Source organism: Vigna radiata, chromosome 6, assembly GCF_000741045.1.
Source record: "Vigna radiata var. radiata cultivar VC1973A chromosome 6, Vradiata_ver6, whole genome shotgun sequence".
Taxonomy (NCBI): Eukaryota; Viridiplantae; Streptophyta; class Magnoliopsida; order Fabales; family Fabaceae; genus Vigna; species Vigna radiata.
Window position 1 is genome coordinate 9,879,316 of NC_028356.1, and position 23,579 is coordinate 9,902,894.

Sequence of the window (23,579 nt, forward strand, 5' to 3'; positions counted from 1 at the left end):
TGCACAAATAAACATTAGAACATCCAAAATAATTTATGCAACTAAGAATCACATTTTAAGCATCTTTAGTTCCCAAACCCAATAAATCCNATCNTCATAAATTCATATTAAATCAATCATTTAAGCACAAGAATTTCATCAAAAATTTGAATTTTAAAGCGTAAATGTGGGCATAAATATGCATTCATCAGTCTCACGCTCACAAATCTTCCATTTGTCATAACCTTAACACAACAACACATAAATCAATCACACTTCAACCCTCACTTTCCCAACATTTATTTCTCATTAATTTCATTTAAATGTTCCCCATATATTTTAGTAGATGGATTCAGACCCACTGGACCATTTATGCAGAAAAAATACCCCATCAAGTAACCAAAATCAAGTTTGATTGATTCAAAAGCTATAACAACAATGAAAATCACTCAAGGAAGTCTCAGTACACTAGATCAAGCTAGAAATTATCACCTAGACTGAATTCAATTCAGATTACACATCTATGGATTTTTAAGCACGGTGAGAAGCTTGAAATAAGACCAAAACAGTAGGCACAAGCAATACACATACCAACCAACAACTTGTTATTAGAAAAAGGTCTAAAATAGGTGGTTTGGAGAGTGAAAACACACAAGGCTGTTAAAACTCGAAATTATTTGGCATGAACATGTTTAAGTCAATGAAACAAAGTTTTGAGCACCAATAATTGATGCTAAGCAGTAGTATTTCGTAAAAATTTACTTATTGAACCCTATTTAAGTGCCAAATTAAACAACTCCATTAACCAATTTTAGGTACAAACAATCAAATGAATTTTGGACAATGAAATGGACTCACAAACAACAAATAAGACTTGACAAAGACACTAGAATCACACTTAAAAACTAAGGCTAATATGGGTGTTGTCATTCTGCACTAATAGATCACCATTTTTTGTGCAATACTTTTACATTGATTATAAGAAATAGGCTTTGTCTTGGCTTAAGGGTGAAAAGGAGTGGAAAACAGAATACTATTACAACACTTAGTGAGGTGTCAAAACAAGGTGAAACTTGTAGTTTTAAAATAACTAGTTGAGGTTAACTATTCTATTTTCTATACAATTATACAAAACCTACTTTCTTTTCATCAACAACTAATTTGTACCCTTATTGAATTTTGTTTTCATCAACAACTGATCACCTTTAATTCACTAACACTATACAAGTTTAGTATATTAGTTCTCCAAAAAAGAAACATAAATTAGGCTATTGTTCAAACTAGACTAATTAACTAAACAAGTGTATAATGAGATGCTTGATTAAGTTAGCTTCTAACCCTCTTTCCAAGGTTTTCCAATTCCTGAGCAGTGTACTTTGATGTCCCATGAAGTTTACCACAATTGGTTTAAGTGTAGGAGTTCATTTGCAAAAAGTCAACTCAAAAGTCAAAAGTGTAGAATTTTGGCAAAAATGCTCTCACGCCCAGCTTCAGCTGCTAGCTTTTTTTGCATTTATTTTCCCTTTATCACCCTCAAACAACTCCATTTATCTATCCTTGGTTAAATTTTGTTGTGTCAATTCAAGTTACAGAGGGCAACCACCAAAACCATCTTTACGTTGAAGTAATCGATTGAACCAAAGCTAGTTGACATCATTTTTCTGATCTTTACTTGAGTGAAGATTCTAGATGAAAGTTTATGACAAGTACATGAAGAAGAGGAATTCATATACTATATCAATTGGACTGATAGAGCTTGATTTTGTAGATGCTTGGTGTGAACTTCTCCAGCTATTAACAAGCCACTCTTCCTTGTTAAAATCATGAACTTTAGTATTTTTCCTTGAGAATATAGGCAACGATAGTAATGGGGTTTTAGGAACTGTTGGAGGTGGCTTCTTCGCCACTTATTGAAGTCCTACTTATCAATGCAGTAGGAGTTTTTATGGCAACAAAAAATTGTAATAATCTTCTTTCACCAGACTTTAGAAAATCCTTGAACAAGGTAAGAGATTATCTGAATTAAATATCAATGAGGTTTAAATTAAAAATTGTGATGAATACTTATTTGTGCAATGCTCTTCCATCCTATTTTTCCTTAGTGAACAAATCATGGACAAACTCTACTTCATTCTTATCCAAACATTTTTTTTTCTTTGATTTTGTGTACCCTTTGAGCAGGTTGTCTTCGTTGCGTTCACTCCTTCACTTATATTTGCCAGTTTTGCCAAGAATGTTTCTCTTGACGAAATGATATTATGGTACACCATGACTAGTTCTTTTGCTTTTATATACATGTACATGTCTCTCATCTGGAATGGCTCAGACTGCTGTGTCGGTGCATCTGCAGGCTCATGCACCTGTTGTGCTGCTGCCCTCCTAGGACGTCTCCTAGGGCCTGCTCCAGCTAGCTCGTCACCTCTACAATACTGATGAAAATAGGAGGCATTAATATACTCATCGGCCTCTCAAAGGGTGGAACTGAAGTGTCCACTCCCGCCTGCTGGCACAAATATGTGATTAGGGACGGATGTCCCAATGGCATTCTGCTGCTCACAGTGTTGGCGCAACTCATAATCTCACTAGTAATGATCTTACCAACGTTCACGTCCATCTGCCTCAACATACAGTATATGACCAAAATCCGATGCAAAGTAATGTTAGAAACATGAGAGTATGGCTGGATATTGGCATGAGTAAATGCCATCCAGTATTTAGCTAGGGGAGTTAAATTTGCCCTAAGGATGTTCACCGATGCTCCGTTCGGGTTTCTCTGAAAATGCCTCCTAAGGATGCACATTACTCGCTCCATCTCCTCATAATCCATGGCCTCCCCCAGTATAGCAGCATACCTGCACTGCTCTCTTGGCCACTCAGTCCCTAGAAAAGCGTTGATGGTGTCAGGATCATAACTGATCAAGTGCCCACGTACATAGCTCATGTACCTCCCTGCAGACACTCCTCCTCTCGATAAGGCATTAGCATAGAATTACTTCACCAACTCAATACTGGCTGGTGCTGGATAAGTTGTCAGTCTCTCCCAACCTCGCCTCTCAATCTCCATACAAACTCTGGAGCCAAGTCAGAAATGTACATAACTTTTCTTTCCATCAGCAGTCGCCTCTCTTGAAAGGAACCTTGAAGAATAATATCTTCTAGGTCTCTCTGGTTCCTTCCGTTTGTTTCCCATTGTCTTAACTCTTCTTGAGGTAGACATTCCTGCATAAATCAAATTCATCTAACAAAATTCACAGAAACATCATTAGAGGTTAGTGCATCATCAGATCATATAATTCTTTGAGGAGAAACAGGGCTCCTCAACACACAAACATCCAAAAATTCCAACATTTAGCCAAAACAACTACAGATCGCTCAGCGTCAAAGAAGACCGCCCAGGCGATTTGCCTCAAGTCGCGCCACCGCTCAGTGCCAAAACAGACCGCTCAGCGGTGGAAGCTAGGGTTTTTAAAAAATTTTGCCTATTTGATCCTAATCTCCACTCTTTTGCTAAAATCATCAATCCAGACCAAAATCATGCAATTCAATCGGTTCAAACACTTCCTATTCTATCAATTCATGCATAGAAATCAAAAGCCCTAATTTATCATGTTCCTAAGCATGTTCATCAATAAATCTCAAATTAGAAACACCAATCATGAATTTGCATACTTACTTGAGTGAAGATTATGAATACTTGTAGAAAAATTGCTTAATTGATGATGTATATCCTTTCCAATGCAAATCTCTCAACCAAAAACCCCAAACTTTGACAAAATAATGGTGGAAAATTGAATTTTTGGTGAGTGGGTGAATGAGAAAGTGAGGAAATCTCTCTAAAATGCTCTTGAAAGTGAAAGAAGAGTGCTAGGGCTTAGGGAGACCGCTCAGGCAAAATGCAAAGAAGGGTTTCAAAGTGAAAAACTTGGAAAACCGCTCAGCTTTTAAGAAAAACCGAGACACTCAGCGTCGCAACCGCTCAGCGGTCTGCGCCTAATTTCTCTTATTCTTTTGCTTTCTTTTGAGTATTCTTTCCTTCTAGCACTTAATTTCAACCTTCAATTTTTCAAATATATGCTCTTCCCCTCTCAGATGCAATCATTAACATGTAATGCACTTAATACAGGATTAAAAACAAAACAATCAACTGGGTTGCCTTCCAGGTAGTGCTTGTTTAACGTCACGACCCTGACCCAAACCTGTTTAGCACTCTTCAGTAAGTGCTTATCCTTCCAACACCCTTCAGTAGGTGTTCTTACCTTGTATCCTTCAGTAGATACATAAAAGATTTAGCATCCCTCAATAGATGCTACCCGAAAAGTGTTCAAAGATTCAATAAAGTATATGTACAAAATCAAATACCCTAAAACTACAAATGTTTATACAAAGTGGGATTTAGATATAATCAATTCATTCCATCCCAGTTGGGATCTTCATCAACCCAACTCATCAGTTGCTTTCTATCCACTCTCTTTATGGCTCTTGTGAATGGTTTCCTGATGTCTAGCTTGCCATATTCTCGACTCTTAATAACAAGCCACTTCTTGTTCTTGAATCTCACTTGTGCTCCTATTGGAAGTGGTGTATGTTCAGCGTGGATAGTGCCTCCTTTGTCAACCTCCTCATCTTCAGGTACCTGCAAAACATTACAACTATTAGAATTAGTACCTATTGTGTTGTCCTTTAGTGCAACTTCTTTTCTTGACTTCTTATGTCTGGCCCTCTTTTTAATTCTAGTACTTTTCTCTTTAGAGCCAGTATAAAAGAGTACATTCTCTTTATCTCTCATCATGATCCTTGCATCATGGACACTGATAGACATTTTGGATGTGGCCATGAAAGGTCTTCCAAGAATTACTGGAATTCTTTCCGCATCTTCCATGCTCATGATGATAAAATCAGCTAAAAATTCTAACTACTCTACCTGAACAACCACATTTTCCACCATACCACATGGTGTTTTAACTGAACCATCCGCCATTGTCACTGTGAGATTAGATGGCTTTAATGTTAATGCTAGATCCAGAATCTATCATTACTTCCCCTATATCAACCTCATTAATCTTACATGCCAAATTCAAGCAACCTAGATCTTTTACTTTAAGCAGATAATTCCTTGGAGGTTGAATCTCAAATTCCTGCTCATCATCATCTTCATCTAAATCTATCATATCTCCAAGATAAAATTTCATTCTTGCAGGAATCTGTTTGATAATGGAAGGCATAATAGTCATTTGATTATAAATTTCTCTGGTCTGCTCATTATGACTATCTCGTGCTTCCTCTTCTTCTTCTCCTCCACTGCTGCTGCTACTCTCAATGGCTTCACCTTCCTCCTTTTTCTCACTACTTCTAATCTCTATAACTTCCTTGTCAGCTCTTCATTCATCACTTGTCACCACAGCTTTACATTCTTCTTTAGGGTTAACATCAATATTAACCCTAAACTGGTTCTTTTCAATGGTTTCTACTCTTTTCGACAGTTGTCCAATTTGCATTTCTAGTGACCTAACAGTAGCTTGATCACTGGTGCGATTTGAATCATAGACTTTTATGAATTCGTCAAATCTTTTACTCATATTTTGGACAAACTCTGTCAAATGTGAAACCTACTGCCATATAGTTAAAGGTTGTTGCTGCCTGAAGCCTCCTTGTTGCCCTGATGGGTTGTTCTGTTGTTGGCCGATACTTGGATGATTCTTCCAACCCTAGCTAGGATTGCCTTGGTTGAAAATCCCTTGTCTAAAATGGTATTGGTTCCCCATATAGTTAGCTTCCTGGTGCATCTCCTCAGGTATAGCACATTGACCATTAATATGGTCTCCACCACAAAGATCACATAGCTGCTGTGCTTGAGAGACATTACGAAGCTCCTTTGGAAGTTGTGAAAGGATCTTTGTCAATGTACCTAGCTTCTGGGTCAAAAGATGATTTTGAGCTAGCATTGCATCATTTGCAGGTAAGTGCAAGACTCCTCTCTGTTGTGTCGGTACGCCCCTTTCACTATACGCTTCTTGACCATTAGCTGCCATTCTCTCTATCAAGCCATAGGATTCATCCTCAGTTTTCTGTTTGATATCACTTCTAGCTGAAGCGTTCAGCATCATCTTAGACTGCATATTCAGTCCACCAAGGTAGGCAAGAACAATGGTTGTCTTGTCAAATCCGTGAACTGGTGTTTTTCTGAGTAATCCTTTGAATCGCTCCCATGCTTGACTTAGAGTTTCTTCCATGCCTTGTTTAAAGGATGAGATCTCCAGCTTTCCCTAAGTAACTTTAGACTGTGGAAAATATTTGTTGACAAATGTTCTAGCCACAGCTTCCCATGTTGTAAATGTTCCTTCAGGAAAGGAATTGAGCCACGTCTTAGCATTGCCTTCCAATGAGAATGGGAAAAAACTCAGCCTTACTCTTTCATCTGATACACTTGCCATCTTCACTGTGTTGCATATTTCACTAAATGTTGTCAAATGGTCATAGGGATTCTCATTTGACAGGCCATGAAACTGTTTGCTCTGCACTAGGTGTATAAGTGCTGGATTTATCACCATGTTGGTCGTTTGATCTATAGGCATAACTATGCTGCTAAAATGGAAAGGGCCAACCGTATCTGACTGGTCTGCAAGACTGCGTCTTGGAGGAGTTCTTTTAGCCATCTCCTCTGTTCTTCTATCTGGTAAAGGTGATACTAATCTATCAGGTGAAGGTAACAAATCCCTATATGGGCGTCTGACTCTCCTTCTCCCTCTTGCTTCGCTTAAGCCATCAAGAAGAGGTTTCGTATTTTTCTTGCTTCTAGTATGTCTAGTCTCCTGCTGCATGCACAAGAAACACAAACCCTAGTAGCACTTTTTTATATTTTTAAAAAAATAAAATAAAAAGATAAAAAGATAAAAAGATATATACAATCAAGTCAAACTTAATCAGTTTACACTACTAGATAAGTTAAACCACGAGTCCCCGGCACCGGCGCCAAAAACATGTTAAGTCCCTAGCAAGTGTACCATATCGTTATCAAGTAATATAAACGGGTAAGTCCGAGTATCGTTTTCCTAAAGGACTCTTAGGCCTTAACTTTCATGTAACCTAATCGCGTAAGACTTGAGAAGAGAATAAATTTGGTGGTTATATGCAAAGAACAAAAATAAACATGCAATGCAGTTGAATTCAATTGATTTTGAGAAACTATGGATGAATGGTGTTGTTGGGATTTACAATTTCATCTTATCCACTCTCATATATCTACTCTTCTAATTTATTTCACTTATTTATCTAATTGCCATGAACAATTTCTTATTTACCCTTAACCCAATCCCTTGGTGAAAAGAGCCTATTATTAATTACCGGCTTGCTATCCCTAGCCTCCCCTAGTAACCAATAACGCAATGCGATCGGAAGCAACTACAATTGATCGTCCTACCCCTATCCCTAGGCGACATTGGCATAATCAAGGAATTTCCCACAAGTTCATGACATTACCGTGCGTCCCCATATCAATAAAGACAAACATCCTTTACTGAATGAGTTAAATAATAAAAACATTGAGCACAGATGAGAACCCAACAATTGATAAACAAGTATATGACAAGCATATGAAATAAATAAGAATTTGAATATATGAGAGTTTCAAAAGATTACATTGTTCCCCAACAACAAAGGGTGTAGTTCACCATGGTCATGGTGAAACTAGATGAAAATAATGAAAGAATGGAAGAAATAACCCTAAACTTGGTTGAATGGAGCCTAAGCATCCAAGGAACCTCCTTCAAGGTGTGTGGAATAGCTTTGGACGTTTCTCTCTGCCAAAAGAATCCCCTTCTAATTCGCACTGGGGCTATATATAAGCCCAAAAAGATAACAGATAGATTACAGAAAGATTTACCGAATCTAACTAAAAAAAAGACAACCGCCCAGACGCCTAAATTCACCGCTCAGCAGTTTGGCTCTTGCCGCTTTGACCGCTCAGCGAGCAGTTTTGCCGCTGAGCGGTTTCCCTCTAATCGCTCTGAGCGCTCAGCGGACCATTCTGGCGCTCAGCGGCTTGCTTGACCATTCTTTTCATCAATTTTCTCCTTCTTTCATGGGTCTAAGTCCACCTTACTTCACTTTCATCTTTAATTGATCTAAAAACCCTACAAAACAAGCATAATATCTCTAAAACCAACTTTTGACTCTCAAAAGACTCAACTAAGTGTTTTACTTGATTTAAAGCTCATTCTAAGTCATAAAGGGTGTGTTTTACTATCAAATCTAAGCATGAAAATAACGGTTTTTAGACCGTTATCAACGGGTTAGCTCACTAGCCCATTTAATTACAATTTTTTTTAAATAAAAAAAATTACAAACTTTCTATATTCAAATTTGAACAAATTTCACTCCCAAAAAATGATGTTAAACTGAAGACAATTCAAAATAATAATAAAAAGTACAATCTGATCCAAATGTCATCCAAAAACAAACACAAAAAACATAAAATAAGTTTCTTATATGCCATAAGTTTCATAAATAAAATAATAAATTCAAAAAATAAAATTAGGTAAGTGGGTTGGCGGGCCAACCCGGCCCACCGCGGGTTCAACCCGCATGAGTCGGGTTTAAATGAGCCAGGTTGAAATCTGACCCGCATAAAAAAAATTCAATTTTTTCAAACCCAACCAAGCTCAAACCCGTGGTGGGCCGGGTTAGCTTGCGGGTTGTGACCCATTTTGACGGCTCTAGAAAAAGATCACTATCTAAGATAAAATAGATTCTCAACATAATTTTCTCATTAGTGAAACACCACTAGTGGAAAAACGCTGTTTAACGTCGGTTATTTTGGGCTTTTGACGTCACTTACAAAACCGACGTCTATTCCAATGACGTTAACTTTACATCAGTCAGGTAATGACAGACGTCTATATTGAAGTCGGTTGTGTACACAGGCGACGTCTACATAAACGTCAGGCGTAGCCACAATAGACGTTAACATAGACGTCAGTGGTCAACAAAAGAGACGTCTGTACGTGCTGGATCGTTTTGCCCACTGTTACTTATTGGACGCCGCCTTGTGCATTGACTGACGTTTGTAGACGTCAGTTTTGCATTAACCGATGTCTACTGGGTATTTTTTTTTTAATTAATATTTTGTATTTCGAATATAACCACACCTGAAAATCAGAAAAATTTCCCAGAACAATTGTTTATAATAAAGAATTGTTTTTTTAGCTATAAATACGTATAATTCAATCAAAGATAAAAAAAATGAAATTATAAACTTAAACTAAACCTAAGTAATTGAAAACAACAAAAATAAGTCTTGCTCTAGTTCCACTTTTGGAGAAGATAAGTTGCCCACTCCTGCCTTAGCTGCTTTGTCGTGTCTTCGGGTAAAGTAGATGGATTGTTGAAGCGCTGCACAATTAAGAAATATTGATTATGGTTTGATATATGTTCAAAAGAAGTAATTGATTTTTTATGTTTTCAAAGTAAGACTTATTATGACCTCATTCCAGCTATCTGTAATGCTAGCTCGAATGATGGTCTTAATCCAAGACAACACATAGTACCCACATTCCCATGAATCTAGCTGTCTGTTACACTAAAATGACAAAGTAAATATAGTCAAGAATTAAGATCATTGAATAACATAGTGAATGAATGAAAACTATAAATGCACCAAACCTTGGGATACAAGACTTGATTTATCTGACCTCGAGATTTACCCATTACTCTATTTACATTAAAACAGAAATTAATATGAATATAAGTATGACATCATAAAAAATTAAGGCCGACATGAATTTAAAAGTCATTTTTAGCGATACACTTACCCTTGAAGCATGGTTTTCAAGTCATTTTTCATCTTCCTTTGCAGCGAACAGAAGAAGACAACTGTATTTTGTTTGGGAATGAGGACCACCAACTGCCAGTGAGCCCTGTTTGGAACATCATAAATAGTTAGTAAACTAATTAAGGAAACATTTAATTACCTTTTACATAAAACAACACATACCCATCAATGTATGGCACAAGGTATATGTCTCTGTTTGACTCAGCCATCCATGTTTGCAAATAATCTTGTTTGATTTGAGCTGTGTTACCACAACGTTGAATGGTCTGAGGTTCAACAAATCCGTAAACGGAAGATTGACCTTGGTATACAATGACTGTGTCCATGTACCTATAACAACAAAGTTAACTTGTTACAAAGTAGGCATCTAACTTAAACTATTATGGTTGACAAAATTAACTGTCTTACATGCACCAGAGTTGAAGAATGGAAATATTCAAGTCCTTGTCTCCCTGGATGATATTAGATACATCATTGAATGTGATATATACTGGCATATGGGGGGAGGGAGACCAAATACTCGTAATTCCCAGTATATTTGTATTGATCCTTTGTTGAACTTGGGAATGTTTGACATTAGCTTTGCTATGGGATTATCTTCTGCTTCAGCCGTGTCATCACCGTCATCAACATCATCATATTCAGGTATTGGTGCATCATGCATGGGCTGCTTTTGAGGACGTGTGAACTGAACATAAAATTTTCAAAGTTATGAACAAATATTTTTAATTGATAATATAAAATTAGTGAAGATAACAATATTATACCTGTTGTGTACCAATGTGTGTGATAACCAATGCTCTAGGCCTGGCTAAAAAAGTTCCTATCGCCTCACCCACAAATTGAACTTCAGGAGTCGGTACAGGCACCTGAGCCTGTGGATCCCGAACCTCGTCAATCATGACACACACGTGCTCGGGTGATATGGGAACACCATGAATAGTCTGGCCTCCCTCAACTACTTGTCCGACAGTCACAATGCGTGCGGGATCCCCATCAACCAACAAGTCATACTGACCAATGTAGTCAGTAGGTTCAACAGCAAAGCAGGATCCTTTGGTGCTGGCAGGAGGTGGTGTGGGAGTTTCAGTGGGCACACCCACAGTGGCCTGCGTCATGGATTGCAGCTTCTCTTCCAACGCTCTTTGTATTTGTTTTTGTTCTTCTAGCTGCTGAGTGAAGCGTTGCTCTATTTGACGAATTCTTTGTTCCCATTGAAGATCCATCTGCTTCAGTGCCTCCTGATTCGTTGATTGAGTTATTTTTTGTACAGGGCCAAAGTACTCACGAAGACCAATGGACCCAGGAACTACACGTACACATCCTGGGTGCTCCAGTTTGCCAATGGCTGTTGTTAAAATGTCATCCCTACCTTGGGGAGTAAATGTTCCCTATGTCTGCTGCTCAACCAACTCATCCTGCACATTAAAAAATTTACGTTACTTAATTTCCAAGATATGATAAAAAGCCAATAAAGTAATGTTTACAATTTCAACTTACAATTCTCTGTGAGATCGCTACGGTTGAGGCAGATGTCATGTTCCCATCAGATTTCGTCCGAGCAGCCTTCGACATCTCGTACCTTATAGGTGGAGGTGCTAGGTCCGGGGACTCAAGCCCCAACTCATCCGCTCGATCCTTCCTAAGTTTCTTCTCCAGTTTCGCATAATCACCTGATGATAACACGTGTGGTGCATCATTTAGCCTTTGACTTTCTTGGGCGGCTAACCTTTTACCCTGTAAAACAATTTTTACTCATAACTATATAATAATAAAAATTTCTTTGAAGACGTTGTTGGTTAAGATAAATACCTTTCATTCCTCAGTCTCTCTAGATTGACGAAACCGCATCCATTCTTCTTCTGTGAAGGAATAATGTTGAGATGGATTCTCATGTTGTCTTTTTCCAAATACATACAGACGTGTCAGCCTTGTCTTGAAATCCCTCAATCTCTTACATATGTGCGATAAGATTTTCTGCCTCATGTCCTAGGTGTTTGGAACATCATATTTTAGCTGTTTAAAACAAAGAACGTTTGAATGACATAATAAGATCAAAGAAATAATTATATCAAATTTCTTTTAAGTAATCATACCTGAACATCTTGCCATAAAAGGTTCTTCTCAACCTTTGGGACGTCATCCCAAGTTGCATGAAGGATAGAAACATGGGTTTTAGCTATCTTACCCAGATAACTACTAAAATTATCAGCTTTTGGCCCTGAGGCCACACCGGTTCTTGGGTCAATCTCAAGATGTTTCCTCTGCCTAGGAACTTGTCTAGATGTCGCTTTTGGAAAACGTGTCACTCCTCTTGTACGTCTACTCTATGCTGATGCTGAGTCTGAGGTCAACATACCTGAAAAATATATACAAGGTTAGTTATTATGAAATGAAATTGAAATTTTCATGTAAATATAAATTCGTAGAAAGTCTAAACAAAAAACAAGACATTACTTATTAAGATATTGTTTTCTCCCAGATCCCTTCATCATGATCACTACGGATTGCATGTGTGTCATCGGCAACGTCATCAATTGAGTCTTCAATGGGAATTGATGTGCTACATGTTGGCTGAAGTACACAAAGAGATTTTTCATCATCAAAACCGTGGTCGTTTTTCCCTTCCAAAACCACTGACCATTTTTCATTCGCTGGATCGCTGACGTAGAATATTTGCCTTGCTTGACTTGCCATAATAAATGGTTCATTAGTGAAACTCATTTTTTTAAGATCTACCAATGTGAAACCAGAGCAATCTGTAATCATTCCAGAATTTATATCAACCCATTTACACTTGAATATGGGGACTCTAAACCTGACATAATCCACCTCCCATATTTCTTGTATTACTCCAAAATAACTAATTGATGCAGTGATTGGATTTTTGTCTTTAGAACTAGAGAAGTGAACTGACTCAGCTTTTAGTGTAACCTCACTATTTTGAACTCTACGTTTGTCATCTTCTTCCTTTGTTTGAAAAGAGATATTGTTAATATATTACCCACCATATGTAATGACATCTGTGTTCGACCCCCAAGATAACCTCAATAGAGTTTCAGAAACATTTGGAGTCGCATAAATCTTTTTCTTAAACCATGGTAAGAAGGTTTTAACATGTTCATTAAGCTGCCATTTTTCACTCATTCTTGGGTGTGATGCCTTTATTTCATTAACGTGTTCAGAAATGTAAGGAATAACATCACCAGTGTTGTTTAAGATGTACAAATGAGCTTGATCAACTTCTTGTCTACTCACACATTGAATCCTCACACTACGACCCTTACCTTCACATTTTCCTTCATGTATGCTCTTCGGTAGACCCACTGGTTCACAACTTGGCATGTAAGCTGAACAAAATTCAATGGCTTATTCTACAATGTATCGCTCAATGATTGAAGCTTTTGGTCTATATTGATTCTTAACATATCCCTTTAAGATTTTCATTTATCTTTCAATAGGATACATCCACCTTATGTAAACCGGCCCACATATTCGAATTTCTCGGACTAGATGAACGATCAAATGAACCATGATATCAAAAAAAGAAGGTGGAAAATACATCTCCAATTCACATAGTAGTCTTATTCCTTCATTTTCCAATTGATCTAAACATCCAGGGTCAACAACTTTCTTGCAAATGGCATTAAAAAAAAGGCACAAACGTGTCAGAATACCCCTAACAGAAGGAGGTAACATGCCTCGAATAACAACTGGTAACAATTGTTGCATGAATATATGACAATCATGAGACTTTAAACCAACTAACTTTAGTTCTTGCATAGAAACAAGGTTACTAATATTAGAAGAATAACCTTGTGGAACCTTCACACTTCTTAAAGACTTACAAAAACTTTGTTTTTCTTTTTTAGAAAGAGTATGACAGGCTAGGGGCAAATAGGTGCGTCTACCTATTGTCTGTGGATGTAACTCTGTTCGGATTCCCATGTCAGCCAAATCTTGTCTTGCTTTTATTCCATCTTTCGTCTTCCCTTTGACGTTTAATAAAGTTTTGTTGACACTGTCACAAACATTTTTTTCTACGTGCATCACATCAATATAATGTCTAACATTAAGTAAAGACCAATAAGGAAGATTAAAAAATATTGATCGTTTCTTCCAAACATTTTTTGGATATGTACTTTTACGATGTTTTCCAAATACAATGTCAATGTTTTTGACTTTGTGGTACACCTCTTCACCATTCTGGGGGTCTGCACACAACCTCATCCTCGACACTTCCATTGAATGCTTTTTTCAATCTACGATAAGGGTGATTGCGAGGAAGGAATTTTCGATGTCTTGTATAAATCGTCTTCTGACCATGCTTCAATTGAAGGTAACTAGTGTTTTCTTCACAAATCGGACATGCAAAATGTCCTTTAACACTATAACCGCTCAAGTTTCCATAGGNTGNGAAATCATTTATAGTNCAAAACAACATTNCACGCAAATGGAAATTCTCTTCAACATCTGAATCAAACACTTCGACACCTTCTTCCCACAACAATTTCAAATCATCAATTAAAGGTTTCAAGTAAACATCAATGTCATTGCCAAGTTGTTTAGGACCAGATATCATCATTGACAACATGACATATTTTCTCTTCATGCACAACAAAGGAGAAAGATTATATATCATCAACATAATTGACCATGAACTGTGTTTGCTACTTAAGTTCCCGTACGGATTCATGCCATCAGTTGCAAGTGCAAGTCTTAAGTTTCTTGGATCTGCACCAAATTCTGGAAATATTTCATCGATCTTCTTCCACTGTGGTGAGTCTGCTGGGTGTCGAAGAAGACTATCGCACTTTCTTCCTAAAACGTGCCATTTAAGGTTCTTTGCATCCTCCTTAACAGAGAACATACTTTGAACCTAGGTATTATAGGCAAATACCACATGACCTTACTAGGTGCACCATCATTACCTTCTTCACTAATGTTTTTGTCAGATTTCTTTTTAAAACGGCTTAAACCACATGTTGGACAGTACTTTAGTGAAGCAAACTCCTTGATGTACAAAACACAATCATTGGGGCAAGCATGTATCTTCTGATATTCAAGACCCATTGGACATAAAACTTTTTTGGCCTCGTAATTTCGAATAGGAAGAGTATTATTTTCTAGAAGCATGTCCTATAGCAACTCCAACAACTCTGTGAAACTTTTATCGGTCCATCCATTCCTTGCTTTTAAACTGAACAACTTTAAAGTTGCAGATAAACGTGTAAAGTTCGTGCAGTCTGGGTACAACGGTTGCTCAGAATCATTGATTACAAAATCGTACAAATTAGCTCTTCTAAAGTTATCTTCACCAACATCACGTATCATGTCCTCTAAATGATCACTCATCCATTCTTCTACATAATTTGTTCCTCGTGACGTCATAGGTTGGTCCAATACTTCTCCATGCCAAGTCCAAACCGTATATGTTCTCGTTATGCCGAACATGAATAGATGATCATGAAAATTGCCCAAGTCTTGTCGTATTTGATTAAGACAACGAACACAAGGACAAAAATATGTCTCGTTCACAGACTTTGCCTTTTCTTTAACATATTGCAAGAACATCAAAACACCCTTCTCATATTCTTCAGAGAGGCGACGTGCATTCATCCAGCTTCGATCCGTACTATATTCGTAACATACTTCATCAGTATAAAATTGGACAATTGGACAATCGGACAATTCAAAATTTAATACAAACGATTAAAAGATTAATCGTTTGTGTTAAATTTCAAATTGGAACTAAGTTTCACTCAGTGATTTCATACTAATGCATGTCAATTATAATAACACAACTAAACTTAATCACATGCATATACTTACAATTTGCAAACACATGCATACCTAAATGTCAATATGAAATCATAAAAAAAAAACCAATAAAATGCAAATTCAAAATGCCAACATCATACACAAAAGCCAATAATATCCATATAAATTAAGTTTTCAAGAAACAACCTAACCATTTTAGCAGATATTATATATAACCAAATGAGATAGATGTCGTAGTGCACGCCCAAATATAGGTCAGAAAAGCAGTCCAAAAACAGTCGAAAACGCAACCCAACAAGACGTTTGAAACTGCAACAAAACGCAAGGAAATGAAATTATGATCGGTTCAAATGAAAGCTTTTTCATCAAAGACTAATTCAATCAGAGCAAAACTAAATTTAAACGGTCAAAAACACAGAGAACGAACATCTAATGGCGCGACGGAGAAGAGCTCTCGACAAAGAAGATGATGAATAGTGAAAACTGCTCGCGGGTTCGCGTTCTGAAGTTTATCTCACTCTAGACGTCGGTTAGCTATCGCGACAGACGTCTGTAAGGTTATAGACGTCGGTGCTCTCACTAATTTGACGTCTATATGATTTAAATATTAATATTGGCGCGGATTATAGACATCAGGTATGTGCACAATTGACGTCTAGTTGGACATAATCGTCGGTTGCATGGTAACCGACGTCTAGTTTGTAGCATAATCATTACAGTTTCACATAATTGTCAGGTTATAGACGTCCCTTAGGGGGGGTGCCGACGTCTATGTCTCAGACATTAATGGCACCCAACTACCTGTCAGGTTATAGACGTCCATTGGGGGGGCACCGACGTCTACCTCGTGACTTTTCACCATCTCTGAGACCTATAGACGTTGGTGGTTGTCCTGTGGACGTCTATAGGTCGACTATTCACCTTACCTGGCAGCCCTTTAGACGTCGCCTTATAGGGGGACCGACGTCTAGACTTCTTTAGGCATCGGTTAGGCCAGGGGCCGACGTCTACTTGCCCTACTTAATTACGAAGTTGTCACCGGTCATCGTTTTACGTCAGTGCACATAACAACCGATGTCTATGTGGTGACGTTAAACAGCGTTTTTCCACTAGTGCACAAACAACTAAAGTTCTAGAAAAGGGGTGAGGAAAAATCACATATCTGGGCGAAGATTATACCAATACAAAATTAACAATTAATTCAAGTTTATCTTAATCCATTTGAACATGGTAAATATTTGAAGATTTTTCCCATGGAAACATAATTTTGATCTTAACAGTGAAAAAACAAATTTCATGCTCTTCAACTACACTGCAGAACCAGTGTTGAAATTTTTGCAGAACCAATAAACAACTTAACAGAACTATTGATGCAAACACATCCCTTTAAATTTAGATTCATGCTGTATACATAATTATATAAAACCCAAGTTATTTTTCAAGAAGAAGGAGATGAGAAATACAAATAATGCAAAAAAAAAAATGAAAAAATTACAGGGAAATAACACAGAAACTGAAGACATGTTAATTTGTCTTATTTTCCTATTTTCAACTTGTTCTTTTCATTTGCTTCAAGAAAATCTTGTTATTAGCTTTGATGGTTGAGTCCATTTGGAAAGTATATGTTCTTTACATGTTTCCTTCTCTTCCTCCTTAAGCAAAGATTGTACATTTGGTTCTCTTCTTAACATTTGGGAAGATCACTTGGAGGTGGTAGCAATGACTCATTTGGTCCTTCACCATTGTCCACCACAAATGCCATCTTTAGTCCCCATGTAGTGTGAATTTCCAAATGGCAGTGCATAAACCAGACACCTAACCAAACAAAGAAAAACATTTAAGAAAAGAATGTGACAAGCAATGCAAAATCTTTAATCTTTCTATGAACATTGAAGCCTCATAGTTTTATCAAACAGTTAAAAATTGACTACTTCACCTGGATTATCAGCCCTGAATCTAATAGCAGTCCACCCCCCAGATGGAACACCAACCGTGTTTCTCTCCACAGGATCAACAAGGTTAAACTTTTTGGTGTCCCTTTTGGGGTTGAAATTCCCTTGTCCTCTACCAACCACGAAGAAGTTGAATCCATGGAGATGAATAGGATGGTTCTCAGGCGTAATCATTCCAGTATCTTGCAACACTAACTGAACAGTGGAGTTGTAGGGAAGTCTGTAGACCCTTGTTCCTCTGTTGGTCCTCAAATTTGCAGGTTGTTGTGTTCCTGTGAAGTCATAAACCACCGTAGGCTTTCTGGGAAAATCATCAGTGAAAACTCCACTTATGTTGAAGAAATGTGCTTGGAGGAGAGAGACTTTTGGCATCACAAAAGTAACATTGTTGATGGCTGCAACCACCCTACTACCATTGACACAAGTGGGACAAGGGTTGACTCCAAGGCTGACAGTGAAGAACAAGGAATGGTCAACCTTTATAGGGACTCTAGCAGGGTAGTTTTTGGAGTTTAGGCTTCTGAGTGAGTCAGTGAAGGTGGTAGCAACTGGGGTGGCATTTTTGGGAGGTAAGGAAGTGAGGGTTGTGATGGTGGAACTGAGTGAGTCTGCATAGTGCAATGTTGCAGTGGCAGTCACATTGTCCACTGCAATAGGAGAATCCATGAAGGGAGTGGCTGCTACTAAGTATTTGCCTGTGGCACGGTTGGCTTTCAGAAGCACATTTGTGGTTTGGCCAGGTGCAATAACTATGGTGTTGGTTTTAAAAGGTTTTGTGTAGACAGCATCAACCTCAACAACAGTGAATTCATGACCTGCAATTTTAAAGAACAACTCTTCATTCAGTGCAGCGTTGATTATTCTCAGCAAGTAGGTGTTTCCAGCATGAACTTGAAGTTTGTACCCTCCTGCATGGTGGAAGTTACTATATATATTCAGTCTTTGCCATTTCTGTAATTGTCAAAAGGAAATAGACAATATCTGTGAATGAAATCATTTCCATCTTATAGTAAGTTTCACCTTGAGAGGCACACTGTTGAACAGATCCTGGATGACCATTAATGGTGTGAGCATCAGACACATTTGGGGCCAACCCAGATTTCAATGCTTCCTTTATTATGGCCTCTGTATCTGATTTCCACCATTCACCTGAACAAGCATGAAACATGTCCATATAAGACAAAATGTGTTATTAATGTATTCTTTTCTCTAATTTGTTTTGAATATCTTAACTGGTTAGCAAAATCTTATTTCTTTTCTCTAATTCAATGAAACAGTATGAAAAGAATATAAAGGAAAATGCAGAGAAACTTACTCAATAGGATAACTTTCTCTGCATTGGGTTTGGGAAAAGGATAAGGAACTCCAAGCTTGGGCAAAATGACCAATGCACCATGCAAAGTTGATCTAAGCCAGAGGATATGTGCATGCCACCAAAGTGTCCCTCTCTGCCCTGTGAGGGTGAAGTTGTACACAAACACCTGACCCGGTTGAATTGGACATTGGGTTATGTATGCAGGCCCATCGGCCCAGCCCGTCCTCAATTGTCTCACCCCATGCCTGTTCAATTTTAGTTCACCATCAAATTAGTAAAAAAAAGAAAAAGTCAAAGTTTGACTTTAGAGTATATAATAATTCTAACACACCCACCAGTGGATGCTAACGTTGTACTTCACATGGTTAACCACCTTCACCAAAACAGTATCATCTTCCCTAGCATAGATGGTAGGCCCTGGAAACTTTCCATTTACAGTTACTATTGGCTTGGTTGAACACAATCTTGTGACATTCTTCAGCACCACCTGTACATAACATAAACCAGTTAAGGTTTAATCAACAAGCATAGTAAAGTGTAACTGCATGTCTCAGACATCCACCAAACTTGAGTGCCTTGCATTGCTCAACAATATATATGTCTCTACCAAAGATATGCATGTATACACATATATACACATAACCATGCATGTTTTTCTAACCAGATATAGGTTTAGTTGATGTAAAAAGTTAAGACCTCTATACTAAGAAACAGCATAATAGTAAACACTTTTTACATGAAATAAGACTTGAACTATGGAGAAAGCAAGTTATATGATGATAAGTAAAATGAGAGTGAAATGCTACATATATGCAATGCACCTACGTTGAACTTGTAATGGCGAACCATGGCTTCCACTGAAAGAGGAAGCATGCAAGCCGCTAATAGAAGAATGATTCTGATCCACATGATGATGGCCATGAACAGCTTGAACTCTCTCTCTGCCTAGCTTTTTGTTTTATGACTAGGTAGCTGTCTTTGTGGAATGCACAATGCAAAGGAAGTAAGAGGGGGCATGCTTATAAAGAGGTATAGATCTCTGTTGTGATGTCCTTTTAATCAGTTGGTTGAAGAAATAGTTAAGACGAATTAGTAAAATATTATTATATAGAGCAGAAGACAAAAAGAAGATGGGCAGAAAGTTGTATTATTTATCTTGTATATCACATAAAGTAGCAAGTTATCCATCAACTAAGACAACTTTTGAAGCTAAGAAAGTTGAGTTTTCTGGGTGATGTTTTTTTGTTATGTTTATTTGTTTGTGATGGACTAGGTGGTCACATCAGATACTGGGTTTGGTCTAACCATATTGGGTGAAGTACAACGATTCTCAGCTAACATGGCAATTGGTGGAATGGATACACGATGAAGTCAAGGAGAGGACAGATACACCACAACAAATTATCAAATCTTTAACTATGTAGTTTTTGGTTTGGTTATTTGTTAGAAGTTTTGTATCGATCAAAGATAAAAAATTTAGTGTATTAAATCGGTGTAAAATCTCATCTTAAAATTAATTTTGTAGAATTGAGTTAGAGACTCTAACTCTATCTAATATTTTTGTAAAAGTAAATCTTTTATGTACGGAATGTAAATTTTTAACTTGTTGTAATTAATTATTTGCTTTCTTCCATATGGAAAACGTAAATTTGGTATAATTCATTATAATTAAAACTTTGTTTGAATAAATTTATTGAAAAGTTGTTTTTTATGGGCAAAATTTTTAATCCAAAGATCTAATTGAATAATATATATATGTAGAGAACTATAAGACTGGCGAAAAATATTTGTATAGTGATAGTTAATTAAAGAATTTGTTTTTCTTAAAAAAAGAGAAAATGTTATTAAGAGTAAAGTGAAGGAAAATTACAAGTAGAAATTATGTTGCTACTTGAATATGATTTAATTTTAATAAGATATTATATTAATGGTAAAAATATATTAAAAATGTAGTTTCTAACAGATTCTTCCATATGACATCATGGTAAGAAAAGAATTATCATAAAAAATTGAAACTGTGACTCATAACTTGTTTTTAATAACGTAAAAGTTTATCTGTTTGAAATATTTTTGCCAACTCAAATCAATTCGCATTAGGCACACTTGCCAAACCACTTTTATTTGAATCAAGCTTTAATTCCTTTCACTTTGCGTTGAAATGTTTTAGACGAACATCAAAGATTTTAAATGAATACATCAAGTTTTAGATAATATTTTTAAAAAATACTTTTTAATTTAACTCAATCACCAAAAATTTGTTTATAAAATGAGTTTTACATTTTCCTAGTTTCACACGTAAAAACTTAGTGTGAGAATGATGTAATAACATGATAAATTGCAATAATTTTTTCGTTAAAATGATAGTAATTTTAGCCTTATTCATCTTCACAAAATTTAATTGCAATATAAAAATTATTTTCATTTATATAAGTGCAAATTAGTCTAATGTGAGTCAAAACAAATAATCTCTAATAACATAATTTTTCTTTAATATATTTATTGTTTGATATTCATTAATAGTGCTAATAATGATTAAGTATTGATAGTATACAATATTTTTTAGGGTTAAATATGTTTTTAGTTCATATATTTTTAAACGGTTTTGGTTTTAGTCTCTCTTTCAAAGTAAGGTACTTTTTAGTCCTCCATCTTAAAGAAATTTTGATTTTAGTCCTCCAAAACTAACACTGATAAAAATTTGTGTCTAACGTTTGTCCTCATTGGATGACATGTATCCTTTGTAACGTCTGTCCACTTTGATTTTAGTGATCCTTCAACCGTTCGGCTCAGGTCCTTCCTTGCTTCCCACCGTTCGGCTTGGTCACCCCACGCCTCCCTCCATTCAGCCTGGTTGCTCCCTGTTGTCCACCGTTCGATCTGACCCTTCCCTTTTTTGTCCACCGTTTGACCTAGCCTCTACATGCCTTCCACCGTTCGACCTTTACAGTCAATGTCGTTCGGCCTCACTTTCCTCCTACTGAAGGCCTAAACACGTGGCAAATGTTACAAAGGATACATGTCATCCTATGTGGACAGACGTTAGACACATCAACAGATTTTTAACTGTGTTAGTTTTGGAGGACTAAAATCAAAGTTTCCTTAAGATGGAGAATAAAAAGTACCTTACTTTGAAAGAGAGACTAAAACCAAAACCGCTTGAAAGTATAGAGACTAAAAACATATTTAATCCTATTTTTTACCATAATCTCATCAGAATTTATTATGGACATAATTTTTAAGATAATTATCATAAAAATAATAATAAGATAATAAGATGGCACCTTGTGATTCAATAAGCATGTAGCTTTTTTACATTAGCAAAAAGAAAGAGTTGATTATACTATTGTGGATGAACTAAGATTTTTCTATGGATTTTACATTTTTAACCTTTAAGGGGGTGATATAAGTATTAATGGTAGCCCAACAAAAAGAAGAATGGTTTTCAAGAATAGCTGACAGTGGGAGATTAATATTTCAGATGAAAATTACAAGTTTGTTTTCTTGAAAAGCAGATATTGGAGGAGTTGGTGGCAGTTCATCTCATTAAACAACTCTTATAATCACATTCATCAATTTAATAATTAATTCAAAATTGTACACATTTTTCTAACTCCTGCCGACTTTCTACCTGTTTTTTATTTCCACTAAATTCAAACAGATGAAGTAATATCTAAGCATTTTAAGCCTAAATATTAGTGAATTTAAGTAATATTATTTTAACCTTTCAGCATTTTAACAGCAAACAACTTCTAGAACAAAAAATAAAAATTAAAAAATTAAAAAACTTGATTTTGGTTACCCTTGCATACCTTCAGACACATATAAATTTGCTTCTGATAACTAATTTCTTTTGTAGTACTTCAAAGCATCACAAAGTAAAGAGTGACATAATTTTTTTATGATTAATTTATTTTTCTTCTATAATAAATGAATGTTGATATAGAAATGCAAACGTGGTAATATCTGTGTTTGTCTTGATTGAATTTAAATGAGTGAATGTGATGATGTATGAAACTTTTTACAAATAAGAAGTATGTACTATGTCGTGACGTACATTGTAAACACAAATGTATAGTTGGTTAGGTTTATACACGTAAGGCTTTATTTTATTTTTCTTTTCAAAAATTAAATAATTGTATTGTAATGTATGACATAATGTATGATGTATTCACCTAAAACATTCATGTAGATAAATTCTTCTCTATCCCTCTCAATCATAATGCACGTTTACCGAGGGTGTTTGGATCACTCTGATGGTGATGTAATTAACACGTTTGATACCTTAAATTCTAATTTTATACAAAAAAATAAAAATTATATAAATAACGTTTTTTTTAACATAGATAATACTTTTTCTTTAACATATATAACACTTTTAAACGCTATCTATATTAGCACTGTCTATTGATATTTAACAATAGACAACACTTCTAAAAAAAAGTATTATTTATTGATGTTTAACAATAGATAACACTTATTTAAATAAAGTGCTATCTATTTAAACATTAATAAATATTACATATTTAAAAAAACCCTATATATTTGTCTAATTTTTTTAAAATAATAATAATAATTTTTTTAATAATATATTTTGAAAAATATAAAATATTGGTTTAATATCCAACTTTGTTCCTAGTTTGGTTGACAAATCTCAATTTAGTCCCTCTTTAGAAAAGTGTTTGAAATTGGTCCTTACTTTTAAATTTTTGAGTCAAAATAGTCCCTT

General features: G+C 36.1%; 1 protein-coding gene across 1 annotated transcript; it reads right to left on the reverse strand.

Moving 5' to 3' along the window:
• Nucleotides 1-16,855: 16,855 nt before the first annotated feature.
• Nucleotides 16,856-19,829, reverse strand: LOC106763889 (laccase-4). The gene is made up of 6 exons (XM_014648061.1): nucleotides 19,679-19,829; nucleotides 19,189-19,340; nucleotides 18,854-19,098; nucleotides 18,559-18,687; nucleotides 17,523-18,446; nucleotides 16,856-17,401 (listed from the first exon to the last, which is right to left on the reverse strand). Exons 1-6 carry the CDS (start codon nucleotides 19,772-19,774, stop codon nucleotides 17,271-17,273), a joined length of 1,677 nt encoding a protein of 558 aa, XP_014503547.1. The 5' UTR covers nucleotides 19,775-19,829; the 3' UTR covers nucleotides 16,856-17,270.
• Between the last annotated feature and the right edge of the window lie 3,750 nt (nucleotides 19,830-23,579).

Bases quoted from the DNA above. Each gene is read 5' to 3' on its own strand.
- LOC106763889 (XM_014648061.1), bottom strand. From the start codon at position 19,774: ATGGCCATCATCATGTGGATCAGAATCATTCTTCTATTAGCGGCTTGC. The intron at 19,099-19,188 runs GTGGGTGTGTTA...AAAATTGAACAG, and splicing joins TACAACGTTAGCATCCACTG to GCATGGGGTGAGACAATTGA. The intron at 18,447-18,558 runs GTGAAACTTACT...TCCACCATGCAG, and splicing joins TCAACAGTGTGCCTCTCAAG to GAGGGTACAAACTTCAAGTT.